Raw genomic sequence first — 13,824 nt, 5'->3', positions numbered from 1 at the left:
TCATGTTCATGCTGCTCGGTACCAATACATTTCACTGAGAATGGAAAGCTTACCTGTTCTTCTACACTCCACAGTTGGTTAAATGTTTCTGACTTGGAGTCATCACAAATCCTTCCTCTTATTACCTGAAAAAGTTCAAGCAAAAAAAAAATCACTTAAGATGTCACCTTCAGAATAAAGTATTGAAAATAAACAGTTTCATTTTCAAAGTCCTATTAGTAAACACAATATTCAATTTGAGGTGTAGCAAGTCATTCGCCAAAAAAAATTGCTAAGCACCTGGATCCCACCTCTTAGTTATTCCAAGTTTCTGCTTTCCAGATTACCACAACACAAATTATTTGAAGCTGGTCCAAACATTTCCCATACCTGCAGGAAAAACTCAATGTTCCTATACCATACAGCAAAAAAAGTGTCCAAATTAACAACTTGCATTTATGTAGCACCTTTAATGTAGTAGAACATCCCAATGCGCTTTACAGGAGCAAAATCAAACAAAATTTGACACTGAGTCACATAATCACATAAGGAGATATTAGAACAGATGACCAAAAGCTTGGCAAAGAGGTAGGTTTTAAGGAGTGTCTTAACGGAGGAGAGAGTTTTAAGGAGGGAATTCCAGAGCTTAGGGCCTAGACTGATGGCACAGCTGCCAGCAGTGGGGCGAGAAAAAAAAATCAGGGATGCACAAGAGGCTAGAATTGGAGGAATTCAGACACACATGAAGATGACAAAACTGAACAAAGCTTTTCTTGTTCTCTGCCTAGTTCCAAAATGGTTAGCTTGTTTCCAGAATCTCCCATTACACCACAAGTTCACATGAATCATGTCACAGAGTAATTCAGCATTTCAGACATATTTAAGAAACAGTTGTAATTTTTGCTAAATGGTAAAGAAATGCAATTGACACAATTTCCCCAACTTTTCTTGGGGCTTTTTCACTTTTAGGTACGTTCGGAAAAACAACTAGAGGTATACAAGAAAACTATTTATTGAAAATAAGGCCTGATGAGAATCTGGAAACACTGTTGCACTCACAGGATCATCCCTGATCTCATCAAGGAACTAGTTGATAGCAGAGGTTGGTACTACCAACCAGTGGCTTAGGCTATACATTTTTTTTTTGAAGATAAGGAAAGCCAAGAAACTTGGTCACCACACTGTCAGCCATGGCTCAGTTGGTCGTACTCGCGCCTTTGAGTTAGAAGGTCGTGGATTCAAGTCCCACTCCAGAGACTTGGCCACATGATCTAGGCTGACACTCCAGTGCAGCACTGAGGGAGCCTACACTGTCGGAGGTGCCGTCTTTCAGATGAGATGTTAAACCAAGGCCCCGTCTGCGCACTCAGGTGTACGTAAGAGATCCCATGACACTATTTCAAAGAAGAACTGAGGAATTCTCTCCGGTGACCTGGCCAATATTTATCCCTCAACCAAAAGCTAAAAACAGATTATCTGGTCATCATCACATTGCTGTTTGTGGGACCTTGCTGTGTGCAAATCAGCTGCCACATTTCCTACATTACAACAGGGACTACACTTCAAAAGTACTTCATTGGCTGTAAGGCACTTTGGAACGTCCTGAGGTCATGAAAGGCGCTATATAAATGCAAGTCTCTCTCTCCACAAAACATGAATTAGAGAAGATTTTCTAGGGCCCTTTGTCCTTTTGACAACCACACAGTGAAGTGGGGCCCTCTTCTAAAGTCACTAATTGCTGGGAAGAAAGAAGTGTGACTTTTCAGCAAAATTAAATCTTTCCCACCTCAGTGACAAAAGTTGGTGCTTCCAGCACATTTGGAGGCCAACAGGACTTACAGCCTCCAAAATATAGACACACTGTCACTCCAAGCCAAGACCAAAGATCTAACTCATACAACTGCCTGCCAGTATTGTAAATTCCTGGGTAACATTTTCTCACAGACGTCTACTCCTGTGAAGTGAGCTTGGAGCTCAATTTGGAATACTTGCATCGAGATTCTAGGGATGACCTCCTTGTGTCTCCTACTTACTACATAGTGGGAGGCAGAGATAGTTAGCCCATAAGCCAGAATGAAACTGGGCTTAATCTAGTTATCCTTGTAGCTTAGCCTTGTAGATAATGCTGCACTGGATGAACCGCAAATACTAATGGTGAGTGGACGGTGGAACCGAAGGGGATGTCGGTAATGCTCAACAGGTGGAGGACTGCACTGGCACAAGACAGCACTGAGCATCTGACTGCAGAGATACATAAAAGTAACGTTTCTATTTTTCTGTGCAACTAAGAGCCTTTCTAGCATATGAACACAGCTTATTGAGATACACTTTGGGAAAATTTTATTTGGGTGGCAAAATAATAATAATTATTACTGTGATTTTAGAGTTGAGAGCAGACAGTGAGTATAAGCATGAATACAAATATACTGTTATTGCCGAACAAATTAAACCTTGCAGGTATTACCAAGCTGAAGCAGACAACTGTGATCACTTCCCCATATATATGACTCTATGCAAATAATTTAGTGATGCCGACACACATTACTCTACATTGCTGCCAATTCAAGCCCCATCTTGCTTCAGTCCCTGATGTATTGGCTCGTGTGGAGCATGAACACTAGCATAGACTGGTTGGGCCAAATGGTCTGTATCTGTGATGTAAATTCTATGTAATATTACAGAAATACAATACAGAAAACAAACATGTTTAAAACCAAGCGATCTTTATATGCAACATATAATGTGTATCATTGCTTCAGTGGTTTTATTTTGCATTCATCGTGTGAGGGATTTTAGCCTTGAGAATATGCTCCCATTTCAGGCACCCAGTTTCAACTATTCCAAGGTCAGGTATAGCACAGCCAGTTAGAGAGTGCAATTCCCTCTACTTTGCTCCAACAATAGGGTGAGGTTTCATATGTGCAATTGGTGCAGTGGAATTGCAAACACTTTCTTTATAAACCTGTTTACAATTTTGCTATACTGAGCACGCAGAGAAAATCTTAGCCCAATGGGTCTTCACTCATATGGCACCATTTAGTGCCAAATTAGGGCAGCTTTCTCACCGTGGACCTACGACAACCAACAACTGGATTGAGACTGCCCAAGTACATTTCACACAAGACCCTTCCAATAACTTACATTCATATAGTGCCTTTAACGTAGCAAAATGTCCTATGACGCTTCACAGGAGCATTATCAAACAAAATTTGACAACGAGCCACATAAGAAGATATTAGGACAGGGTGTCCAAGAGCTTGGTCAAAGAGGTAGGTTTTAAGGAGCATCTTAAAGGAGGAGAGTGATGTTGCGAGGCGGAGAGGTTTAGGGAGGGAATTCCAGAGTTTAAGGCCTAGGCAGCTGAAAGCAAGGCTGCCAATGGTGGGGCGAAGAAAATCGGGGATGCATACGAGGCCAGAAGTGGAGGAGCGCAGAGATCTCGGAGGGTTGTAGGGCTGGAGAAAGTTACAGCCACAGAGGAGACTTTCAGCCAGTTAGTCGGGACTGGATTCAAAGCTAGGTCCCAGAGGTCAGTATAGCTGTTAACTGTGGCACCTAGTCCCCTTCAACACACATCACGTATTTTATAACCACCAGTGTTTCAGTGTCAACAGGTACCAATTTTTTTTTTTTTAAAACACTGACCGTTCAAGGATCAACATGTAGCACCGGGAGGGATGTTGATAAGAATACGAAGAGGAACAGACCGTTCAGCCCAACAAGCCTGCTCTGCCATGTGTCTCCACATCCCTTAATGCTCTTACTTTTTAAAAAGTGAATATCCAGTTCCCTTTGAAACATTTCAATTGTGTTCCGTATTTTCACAACTGTGTGTGAAGAAGCCTTTTCTGGATTTGCTTTTTAATATGCTTAGATTGAATTTTAAGATTGCTTCCCCTTGTTCTGAGTAGGAAGTCATTCCTATCTACCCTATCAATGCACATCACACTTCAGTCAGATCACCTCTGATTCTACAATGACAGATGCTTGCCTGATAAGCCCACCATAGCTCATGCCCCAAAATAGCAGCTTCCCTATCAAGCAGAATAAAAGGAAATTCACAGTTTCTCCTTATAGATTGGAGAATTTTTCTAAAGAAATTGTTTGGAGGAAAGAGGTCTGTGTGTACCTAAGGACTGTAGTGTTGCTGCAAAGCAGTTTTGCTTTTCGCTGTCTTATAGTGTAAGTGAGCCTGAATCCAGGGGCATGGTCCAACATGACACCAGAGCGAGACTCCCGGTCAGTTTGGGCCTTAATGTGCGATTTATACTACGCAAGTTTAGTGTTGGTGCAAACCTAAAACCACTTTGCACCATTGCCAAACTTGCATCTCCTTTAGAAGCAATATGTCATGAAAAGACTGAATTAAAATATTCATTTTCATTTCAATTCATTTTCACTATTTCTCTGGAAGCATTTACTCACCTGTGCGCGACTGTTTGTTGTCATTACTTCTGGGGCATCACTTGAAGGCAACATTGAAGAGTAAAAAGAAGTGGATGATGACTCTGCATCCTTCTTGGAGTCCATGGGACTTTTTGGTCTCAAAGGCAAACCTAGCCCAGGCAAGAAAACTTTCAGATATTAAACAAAATTTGAGAAAAAAAACTAAATTTAAAAAATATATGCAAGTTCCAAAAGGGAATTGGATATATACTTGAAAAGGGAAAAAATTTGCAGGTCTATGGGGAAAGAGCAGGGGAGTGGGACTAATTGGATAGCTCTTTCAAAGAGCCAGCACAGGCACAATGGACCGAATGGCCTCCTTCTGTGCTGTAAGATTCCATGATTCAAAAACAACAAGTCATTTTACAACGCATTTCTAAAAAGACTGAACGACCCCAGAAAGAAAATTTCACAAACTTCACGGGATTTTATCAACATCTAAATGAGCTCTCATGACGAAGTGAGTTAAGAAGCAAACCATACAAACAAGCACATACCTTTGTCAAAGATGAGTTTTAACCGCCGTGTGTTGTGTTTCTTATTTCTGTATTCTTTCTCAAAATTGCCGAGTCCAGACGTATAATGGTCCCAGGGGATCTGAGGCAGCTGAACCACTCTTTGTGGACATGGGAGCCCCATGTCAACCTATGTTACAGGCAAGTTTTCAACCGTTAAAAAATGATATCCACATTCAGTGCATCAGATTCTTTTTTACCAGCTATCGTAAAACAAATGCTCAAAAAAAGTGAAGAAAATTATGAAGGGTTTTGATAGAGTAGATAGGAAGAAACTGTTTTCTCTGGCAGGAGGGTCAGTAACCAGAGGACACAAATTTAAGATAATTGGCAAAAAATCTAGCGGGGGGAAGATGAGGAGAATTTTTTTTATTCAGCGAGTTATGATCTGGAATGCATGGCCTGAAAGAGGAGAGGAAGCAGATTCAATAGTAACTTTCAAAAGTGAATTGGATATATACTTATAAAGGAAAATTGCAGAGCCATGGGAAAAGAGCAGGGAATTGGGACTTTTAAAAAAAAAAATTTGTTCACGGGACGTGGGCATCACTGGCAAAGGCGGGCTTCTTTATTGCCCATCACTAATTGCCCTTGAGAAGATGGTGGTGAGCCCCCTTCTTGAACCGCTGCAGTCTGTGTGGTGAAGGTTCTCCCACAGTGCTGTTAGGTAGGGAGTTTCAGGATTTTGATCCAGCGACGATGAAGGAGCGGCGATATATTTCCAAATCAGGATGTTGTGTGACTTGGAGGGGAACGTGCAGGTGTGTTGTTCCCATGTGCCTGCTGCTCTTGTCCTTCTAGGTGGTATAGGTCGCGGGTTTGGGAAGTGCTGTCGAAGAAGCCTTGGCGAGTTGCTACAGTGCATCCTGTAGATGGTACACACCGCAGCCACGGTGCGCCGGTGATGGGAGTGAATGGGGTGCCAATCAAGCGGGCTGCCTTGTCCTGGATGGTGTCGAGCTTCTTGAGTGTTGTTGGAGCTGCACTCATCCAGGCAAGTGGAGAATATTCCACCACACTGCTGACTTGTGCCTTGTAGATGGCGGAAAGGCTTTGAGGAGTGAGGAGGCGAGTCACTCGACGCAGAATACCCAGCCTCTGACCTGCTCTTGTAGCCACAGTATTTATGTGGCTGGTCCAGTTAAGTTTCTGGTCAATGGTAACCTCCAGGATGTTGATGGTGGGGGAATCGGCGATGGTAATGCCGTTGAATGTCAAGGGCAGGTGGTTAGACTCTCTCTTGTTGGAGATGGTCATTGCCTGGCACGAATGTTACTTGCCACTTATCAGCTCAAGCCTGGACGTTGTCCAGGTCTTGCTGCATGTGGGCATGGACTGCTTCATTATCTGAGGGGCTGCGAATGGAATTGAACACTGTGCAGTCATCAGCGAACATCCCCATTTCTGACCTTATGATGGAGGGAAGGTCATTGATGAAGCAGCTGAAGATGTTTGGGCCAAGGACACTGCCCTGAGAAACTCCTGCAGCAATGTCCTGGGGCTGAGATGACTGGCCTCCAACAACCACTACCATCTTCCTTTGTGCTAGGCATGACTCCAGCCACTGGAGAGTTTTCCCCCTGATTCCCATTGACTTCAATTTTACTAGGTCTCCTTGGTGCCACACTCGGTCAAATGCTGCCTTGATGTCAAGGGCAGTCACTCTCACCTCACCTCTGGAATTCAGCTCTTTTGTCCATGTTTGGACCAAGGCTGTAATGAGGTCTGGAGCAGAGTGGCCCTGGTGGAACCCAAACTGAGCATCGGTGAGCAGGGTACGGGTGAGTAAGTACCGCTTGATAGCACTGTTGACGACACTTTCCATCACTTTGCTGATGATTGAGTGTAGACTGCTGGGGCGGCAATTGGCCGGATTGGGTTTGTCCTACTTTTTGTGGACAGGACATACCTGGGCAATTTTCCACATTGTCGGGTAGATGCCAATGTTATAGTTGTACTGGAACAGCTTGGCTAGAGGTGCGGCTAGTTCTGGAGCACAAGTCTTCAGCGCTACAGCAGGGATGTTGTCGGGCCCATAGCCTTTGCTGAATCCAGTGCACTCAGTCATTTCTTGATATCACGTGGAGTGAATTGAATTGGCTGAAGACTGGCTTCTGTGATGATGGGGATAGCAGGAGGAAGCCGAGATGGTTCATCCACTCGGCACTTCTGGCTGAAGATGGTTGCAAACACTTCAGCTTTGTCTTTTGCACTCACGTGCTAGGTTCCGCCATCATTGAGGATGGGGATGTTCACGGAGCCTCCTCCTCCCGTTAGTTGTTTAACTGTCCACCAACATTCACGACTGGATGTGGCAGGACTGCAAAGCTTGGACAGCTCTTTCAAAGAGCCGGCACAGGCACGATGGGCCAAATGGCCTCCTTCTGTGCTATAAGATTCTATGAAATACAATATTATTCCCTATTTCAGGCTGCTGTTCCGGGTCTCTTGAAGTTTCTTAAAAAGCTGAATCCTAGTTTTGACTAGTTATTTTTTCACCTAGGTGCTGGGCAGGGCTCTCCAGCTCTCAGCCAATTATTTGATACTGCATTGTAGCTCAGTCAAACTGCTTCCTTCAGGTAGGACAAAGTGGGCCACAGAAGGTAATAGTAATGAATCGGAAGGGGTAAAGATTTATGCCATCGCTGGATTGCTTAGACCATGAAACAACACCAGTCTACAATTTCCACTGGATCCATTCCTTCCCCACATACACTTGGGAGCTAAAGACTGTACTTAGATGAGGATAGCAGCCTAATGCTGGACCAGCAACCCAGAGGTCATGAGTTTAGATCCCACCATGGTGCAGTGTGAAATTGAATTCAATAAAGCTGCACCAGAAAATGACCATTATGGCTGTCAGACTATCGTTAAAAATTCAGGTAGTTCACTAATGCCCTTCAAGAAACAGAACCTGCCACCCCGACCTGGTCTGACTCCAGTTCCATGCTGTGCGGTTGACTCTTAATGCCCTAATGTTAGCTAGAGAAGAGCAATAAATACCGCCTTGCCAGTGTTACCTATGTCCCAAGAACAAATGGAAACAGACAGCTTCAGGTGAGGTAAGCTCTTCTGCCCATTTGATCTCGTCCAGCTAATCGACCACCTTCCCATTACAGATTTGATATCCCTGACCTCTGATCAACAACTCATCTGCACTTCCGAGAATGCAGCACTCGGCCGCAATGCAGCGGAATGTCGGCCCAGTTTACGCATTCAGTTCTGGTGCAGAAGGCCTGGACAGATCATGCCCTCCATCGTGTCACAAAGTCTCCGTGTGCAATGACGCATCCATAAGGATGCCTTTGCTTACATCTATGTTAATCATTTTTAAATATCTTACAGACAATGGAATGAAACAAAAATGGACGGGGTTCACTCACTGGATATGTAACTATCCAAATAACTGATCTGTGTGTTATAATTAGGGATTTTAGTGAAAATCAAGAGATAAAAATACACAGGTGAAAAAAACTGGGGAAAAGGGTCCCTACTACTCCTCTAACGAATACAATAAAAAGCCTCCCACACATTTATTAAGGGCCAGTTTATGACCTACCTTCTGTTGGAGATTTTCTACAAATGTGATGGGTTCCTTCAACCCTTCCTTCTGATGTTTGCTTAAACATTCCAGGTCTTGAATGGCCTGGGCCCGCTGAGCTTCCAGTACAGCAATGGTCTGTAGCAGCCTCTGGTAACTGAGTAAAAGATAACACAGGACAAAACATTACATAAGAGTTATTCTGAAAAGCAAGAGTTACATGTATAGAAACTTCTTATGATGAGAAAGATGGTCAGGAACTTAAATGAGGTTCCCCAATATACTTTCTTAAAGTACACTATCAGTAACTTTTAACATGTAACATTATTTTATACTATAACCCTCTAGATCTTAGGAAGTAACATAGCATGGTACAGCACAGAAGGAGCCATTCGTCCCATCGTACCTGTGCTTTGAAAGAGCTATCCAATTAGTCCAATATGCAGAATAATTGTAAATTCTACATGGCTTTGAATCCAGTCTGGATTGATGGCATGAAAATCTTTAATTTGCCTACTTGTCCAAATTCTCAGAAAGCATAAGTTCCAAGTGAAGAAAGCTCACGCAGTCTTAAGTGTACTGTCAGTAATCAGATGCTCAACACAAATTGACCTTCATCCTCTCAAAAAATGCAAGGAAGGCCATATAGGAAATGGGAGGGTCACAGTGGCACAGGAGAAGGTGCTGATAAGGAGCTAGCCTGATACAATGCTATTAGGGCAAAGTACAGGAGCTTTGAATCCATGCTGCACCAAGTCAGAATGTCTGGATCTTGATGCCGGGTGCCAGAAGTACAGAAAAGTTCCAATCTCAGCATTGGCACCTGCATCTCAATGAGCACTAAAAGGTAAGCAGAATTTGGGAAATCCTAGGAATTCAACATGTAATGCAGGATTTTGGGGAGTATAGTCAATCATGGTCCTTTTTAGCAGCATACATTTGATGGCTTTAGTATTCTTTCTATAATGGAGTTCCCAAAACTGTACTCAGGACTTTTAACAATGGCCTAACCAATGTTCTGTATAAATTCACTCTTACTTCTTTAGTCTTGTACTCTATGCCTCTATTTCTAAAACCCAATTTGAAACTTTCAGATGCGTCTTTCTTGGATCCAAAGTGGATGACCTCACATTTCCCCACATTGAACTCCATCTGCCATAGTTTTACTCATTCACTTCGTCTGCCTATGTCCCTTCGTAATTTCCAGGTCCTATCTGCACAATTTACTATGCCTCCTAACTTAGTGTCAGCTTCAAACTTGTATGTACAACTCCTGATTCCTTCATCCAAGTCATTAATATATATGGTGAAAAGCTGATCGCCCTGTACAGATCCCTGGGGAATATCACTTGTCGCATACCACCAGAGAACATTCCCTTTAGTCCTACTCTATTGTCTCTTACCTCCCAACCAATTACCAACTAACGCAGAGTAACCATGAGCACTGCCATGGAAGATCCGTTTGTGCATTTAATAATGCACATGCTGGAAATCTAATACAAAATGACCGCCTTTACGAAGACGTTCTGCACTGACAATGCAAAGAATTTCACTGAGTTCCTCAAGTATTCAGGCAAGTAATAGATGGTGTTGACTCTCTTGACCTACATCATGGAAATTAACTATGGGATTGAAGATGCTTTGAGGAGCCTGCCACCTAGACCTTCACACAGCCTTTTAGATCAATGCCATGACCACTTACATAAAGCTAGCCTGGGACTTTACAAACACTTTCAGAACTTCAGATGTGGGATTCAGCTTCTTTATCGTCACAGCGCATCTACACAACCAACTTTGCACCGATGTAAAGCCTATGGAGTGTAAATCGGGTGTCAAGATGTTAGGTCAAGCTCTGACAATGGATTCAGGCTAATTTATGTTATTACTGCACGTCATTGTGAAACAAAACCATTTCATACTGATGCTACAGTTGAGCTGTGAACGCAGTGTGAATGCAGACTTAAACTAAGGTCTTGGTACAGTCCCACTGTGGTTCTATATAAGAAAGACTTGCATTTATATAGCGCCTTTCACGACCTGAGTACATCCCAAAGTGCTTTACAGCCAATTAAGTACTTTTGAAGTGTAGTCACTGTTGTAATGTAGGAAACACACCAGCCAATTTGTACACAGCAAGTTGCACAAACATCGATGTGATAACGACCAGATCATCTGTTTTAGTGATGTCGGTGGCGAGATAAAAATTGGCCAAGACACAGGGGAGAATTGCTGCCGAATGGCGCTCCTCTTGTGCTGTACCTACTATGATAACTCCCCTGCTTTTCTTCAAAATAGTTTGATGGGATCTTTTATGTCCACCTGAGAAGGCAGATGGGACCTCGGTTTAACGTCTCATCCGAAAAACAGCACCTCCGACAGTGCAGCACTTCCTCAGTACTGCACTGAGGAGACAGCCTGGAATATGTGCTCAAGTCTCTGGAGTGGGACATGAACTCACAACATTCTGGCGCAGAGCCAAGAGTGCTGCTGCTACTAAGCCATGGCTGACACCATAGGCAGCTCCACGAGCCATTCAATATTTTCTTAATCAGCTAACCTTAAAAGTTACTGGGTTTAAATCTTGTCTTATTCCTTTTGACACCCCGACTATGGATAGGCCTGTGTGGAGTTAGGACAGTGAGATCTTGCAGAATATGCTGGCTGGAGTTTCTAGCTATCTGCCAACAACTTAAAAAGAGGAATACATGTTAAAACTAGAAAGTATAGAATAAGAAGCAAAGTCAGACGATAACTTTTTGAGTTGTGGAACGTTAAGAGGGAAGGCCAATGAAGCGAGCAATAAATGAGCTCAGGAGGAAGTTAGACCTATTTCAGGAGAAGGAAGGGGTTGAGAGATAGTGAGAAGGATGATAGGTGGGGTTGACCCATGAAAAGGAAGGGGTTTGTTTTTCCTGCTGCTATAAATTCTCATGTTCTAACCAAAATGTGATGTGCAATCATATAAATTAGGAACTTATTTCCCTGACCAGAGATGGTAGCAAACTCTGGTCACAACCGCACAGCCATCAGAGCAGGCAGTAAAGTTTTGCTTTGGATTAATGAGCGCAGGTTCCTTCCCCAGAAGACAACAGTTCACTGTACATATTTTCTCACAAATCCTGACAATGACAAATGGCGTCTGCCGGTCAAAGGACCACACATAACGCTTCCTCATACAGCTCACTGTCTGGACACCATCTCAACTATGCCACTTTATTGCAGCTGTTAAATAGATCTCTGTCTTGATCACACAATACGCCGTTTGGTCAGTGATCAGATAAATGTCTAGCCCAAATGCCCAAAGAAGAACTGTGGTGATCCCCAGGCATCCTCCACTACTTGAATTAAAAGGAGGCTTTTCTCCAGATCAAATCTATAGTCTGGAGTATGTTAAAGCCCGTGTCTGAATTAAATATTGCTCCCTACATGTTTTTCAAGACTGCCAAGCCAATTTCTGTTCATTTTGTCTTCAAGTTTCACTGTACTCACGTGACGCAGTTCGAACATGCATTTCAGAATATCATACAAGTGTGTGAATTAATTACAGTGCTTTTAAAAAAAACTAAGGTGAAGGCCCATAGTGCAGGACAGCACCAGTTTCAAATTAAAAGGATAAATTTGCAGGGCTATTGGGAAAGAGCAGGGGAGTGGGACTAATTGGATAGCTCTTTCAAAGAGCCGGCACAGGCACGGTAGGCTGAATGGCCTCCTTCTGTGCTGTATGATTCTAAGATGGTGTAAGTCAGATAGTAATGATTAGGTGCTGCAGAGTTTGAGGCTGAAGTTTATAGAGGAGAAAAAAATAAAAACTGTAGATGGAGGGATAAAGGCATTCCACAGCTTTAAGGATCTGGGAAAGAATGAGCTGGGAGTAAGAGACGTGGTGAGTCTCAATTTCAACATTATGAGGATGAGAGAATGAGGAAAGATGAGTAGGGACGGCATATTTGGAGCTTAGAGGAAATTAGAAAGGAAAGTTCAGCAGATCACTGAATTTAAGAGGATCTGAGAAAAAGTGGAAGACAACATGGAGTTACCACAGTTCTATAGTAATAGATAAACGAGAAAGGTCGATAAAAGATATGATGTGGAGATGCCGGTGATGGACTGGGGTTGATAAAAGATATGAGGGAGAAGGATCACCCAATAGATGACTAGCTTTACTGTATTCCTGGACATACCAACCTGTACTGCTAAAAGGTTAATTATGGTCAGATAGTACTGCCCATGTACTTGTCTTTACTGTCATGTGACCAACTATACAATACATTGGCTGGCGTAACCTATAACTACAACTACAGCAACAATCTCAAAAACAAAAAGGTAAAGATACTGCTCAAAGCTCCTATTTTACATTTCTTTGTTGAAATAACACTTTTATGATAGTTACTCTGTATGTTTTGTTTCTATGAAGCTCTTTTAAGACTTTATTAGAACTGTAAAAATGCAAATGGCTGTTGTTGTTGTCTAATTGCAACCAAACTGCTGACTTTTGGGTTCAGGTGCAGAAGCATTTACAGGAGGGAGTGGTCATTGTTTCAGCTTCACACTGACTGCAGCTAATTGCAACCAGAGCCAAGCAAACTTTCATTTCGAAGTTCAAAACGTTCCCGCAAAGTCCACTATTTTACAATTGTGAACGCTAGCAAAAGGCCAGCAACACAGTCAACTCTTCACCAGAACAAGTAAAACTTTCACCAGCATTCCAATGCTGGTTAGCAGAGCCCTGTATGCACACTTAAATATGAATGGCAAAAGAACCAGAGGGGAGATGAGGAGAATTTTCTTTTTTACTCAGCGATTTATGATGATCTGGAATGCAGTGCCTGAAAGGTTGGTGGAAGCAATAGTAACTTTCAAAAGGGAATTGGATAAATACTTGAAAAGGAAAAAAATGCCAGGCTATGGGGAAAGAGCAGGGGAGTGGGATTAATTGGATAGCTCTTTTAAAATCCCTGCCCTATCAACACCCCACACTCATCAACATCCTGCACCTTGAGCACAAAAAAAGTATTAAAAAAAGCCAATTGTGTCACTGTCCAAATAGTTCTGTGACTCATTCTTTGTTTGCCAGCAATGGAAAAAAAACATTACTTATAATCTTACTTTGGAATCTTCCCAATAACAGTTTTAACAGCGCCAGCCCAGTTCCCAAATGGCATTCATCCATAGCATATACAAAAAAATGCTCAGAAATTCAACACAATTAGCACCAATTCAGCAAGCTCATTTGGACAGGCCACAAGAATACAGTGTGGGAAATTGAAATCTTCATCTTGGCAAGAGATGGGTTGATCTTTTAAAGAGAGGCTGGATTGAGAAGCTCAAGGCAGTATTTGCATT

The 13,824-nt window shown here is 42.6% G+C and overlaps 1 protein-coding gene across 6 annotated transcripts in view; it reads right to left on the bottom strand.

Annotated features, from left to right (window-relative positions):
• The window catches only part of zzz3 (zinc finger, ZZ-type containing 3), a 107,354-nt gene that overhangs the window by 21,930 nt on the left and 71,600 nt on the right, over positions 1-13,824 (bottom strand). For all 6 annotated transcript variants that reach the window (XM_067989865.1, XM_067989862.1, XM_067989861.1 and 3 more), the window contains 4 exons: positions 8,500-8,638; positions 4,923-5,070; positions 4,405-4,535; positions 54-125 (listed from right to left, as the gene is read on the bottom strand). In XM_067989865.1, the coding sequence (XP_067845966.1) occupies positions 54-125; positions 4,405-4,535; positions 4,923-5,070; positions 8,500-8,638 (490 nt within the window). The remainder of the gene's footprint in view (positions 1-53; positions 126-4,404; positions 4,536-4,922; positions 5,071-8,499; positions 8,639-13,824) is intronic.

The sequence above is a fragment of the Heptranchias perlo genome, chromosome 9 (genome assembly GCF_035084215.1).
Source record: "Heptranchias perlo isolate sHepPer1 chromosome 9, sHepPer1.hap1, whole genome shotgun sequence".
Lineage (NCBI taxonomy): Eukaryota > Metazoa > Chordata > Chondrichthyes > Hexanchiformes > Hexanchidae > Heptranchias > Heptranchias perlo.
Note: the sequence above shows the minus strand (reverse complement) of the source record. Positions and strands in the feature narration are given on the sequence as shown.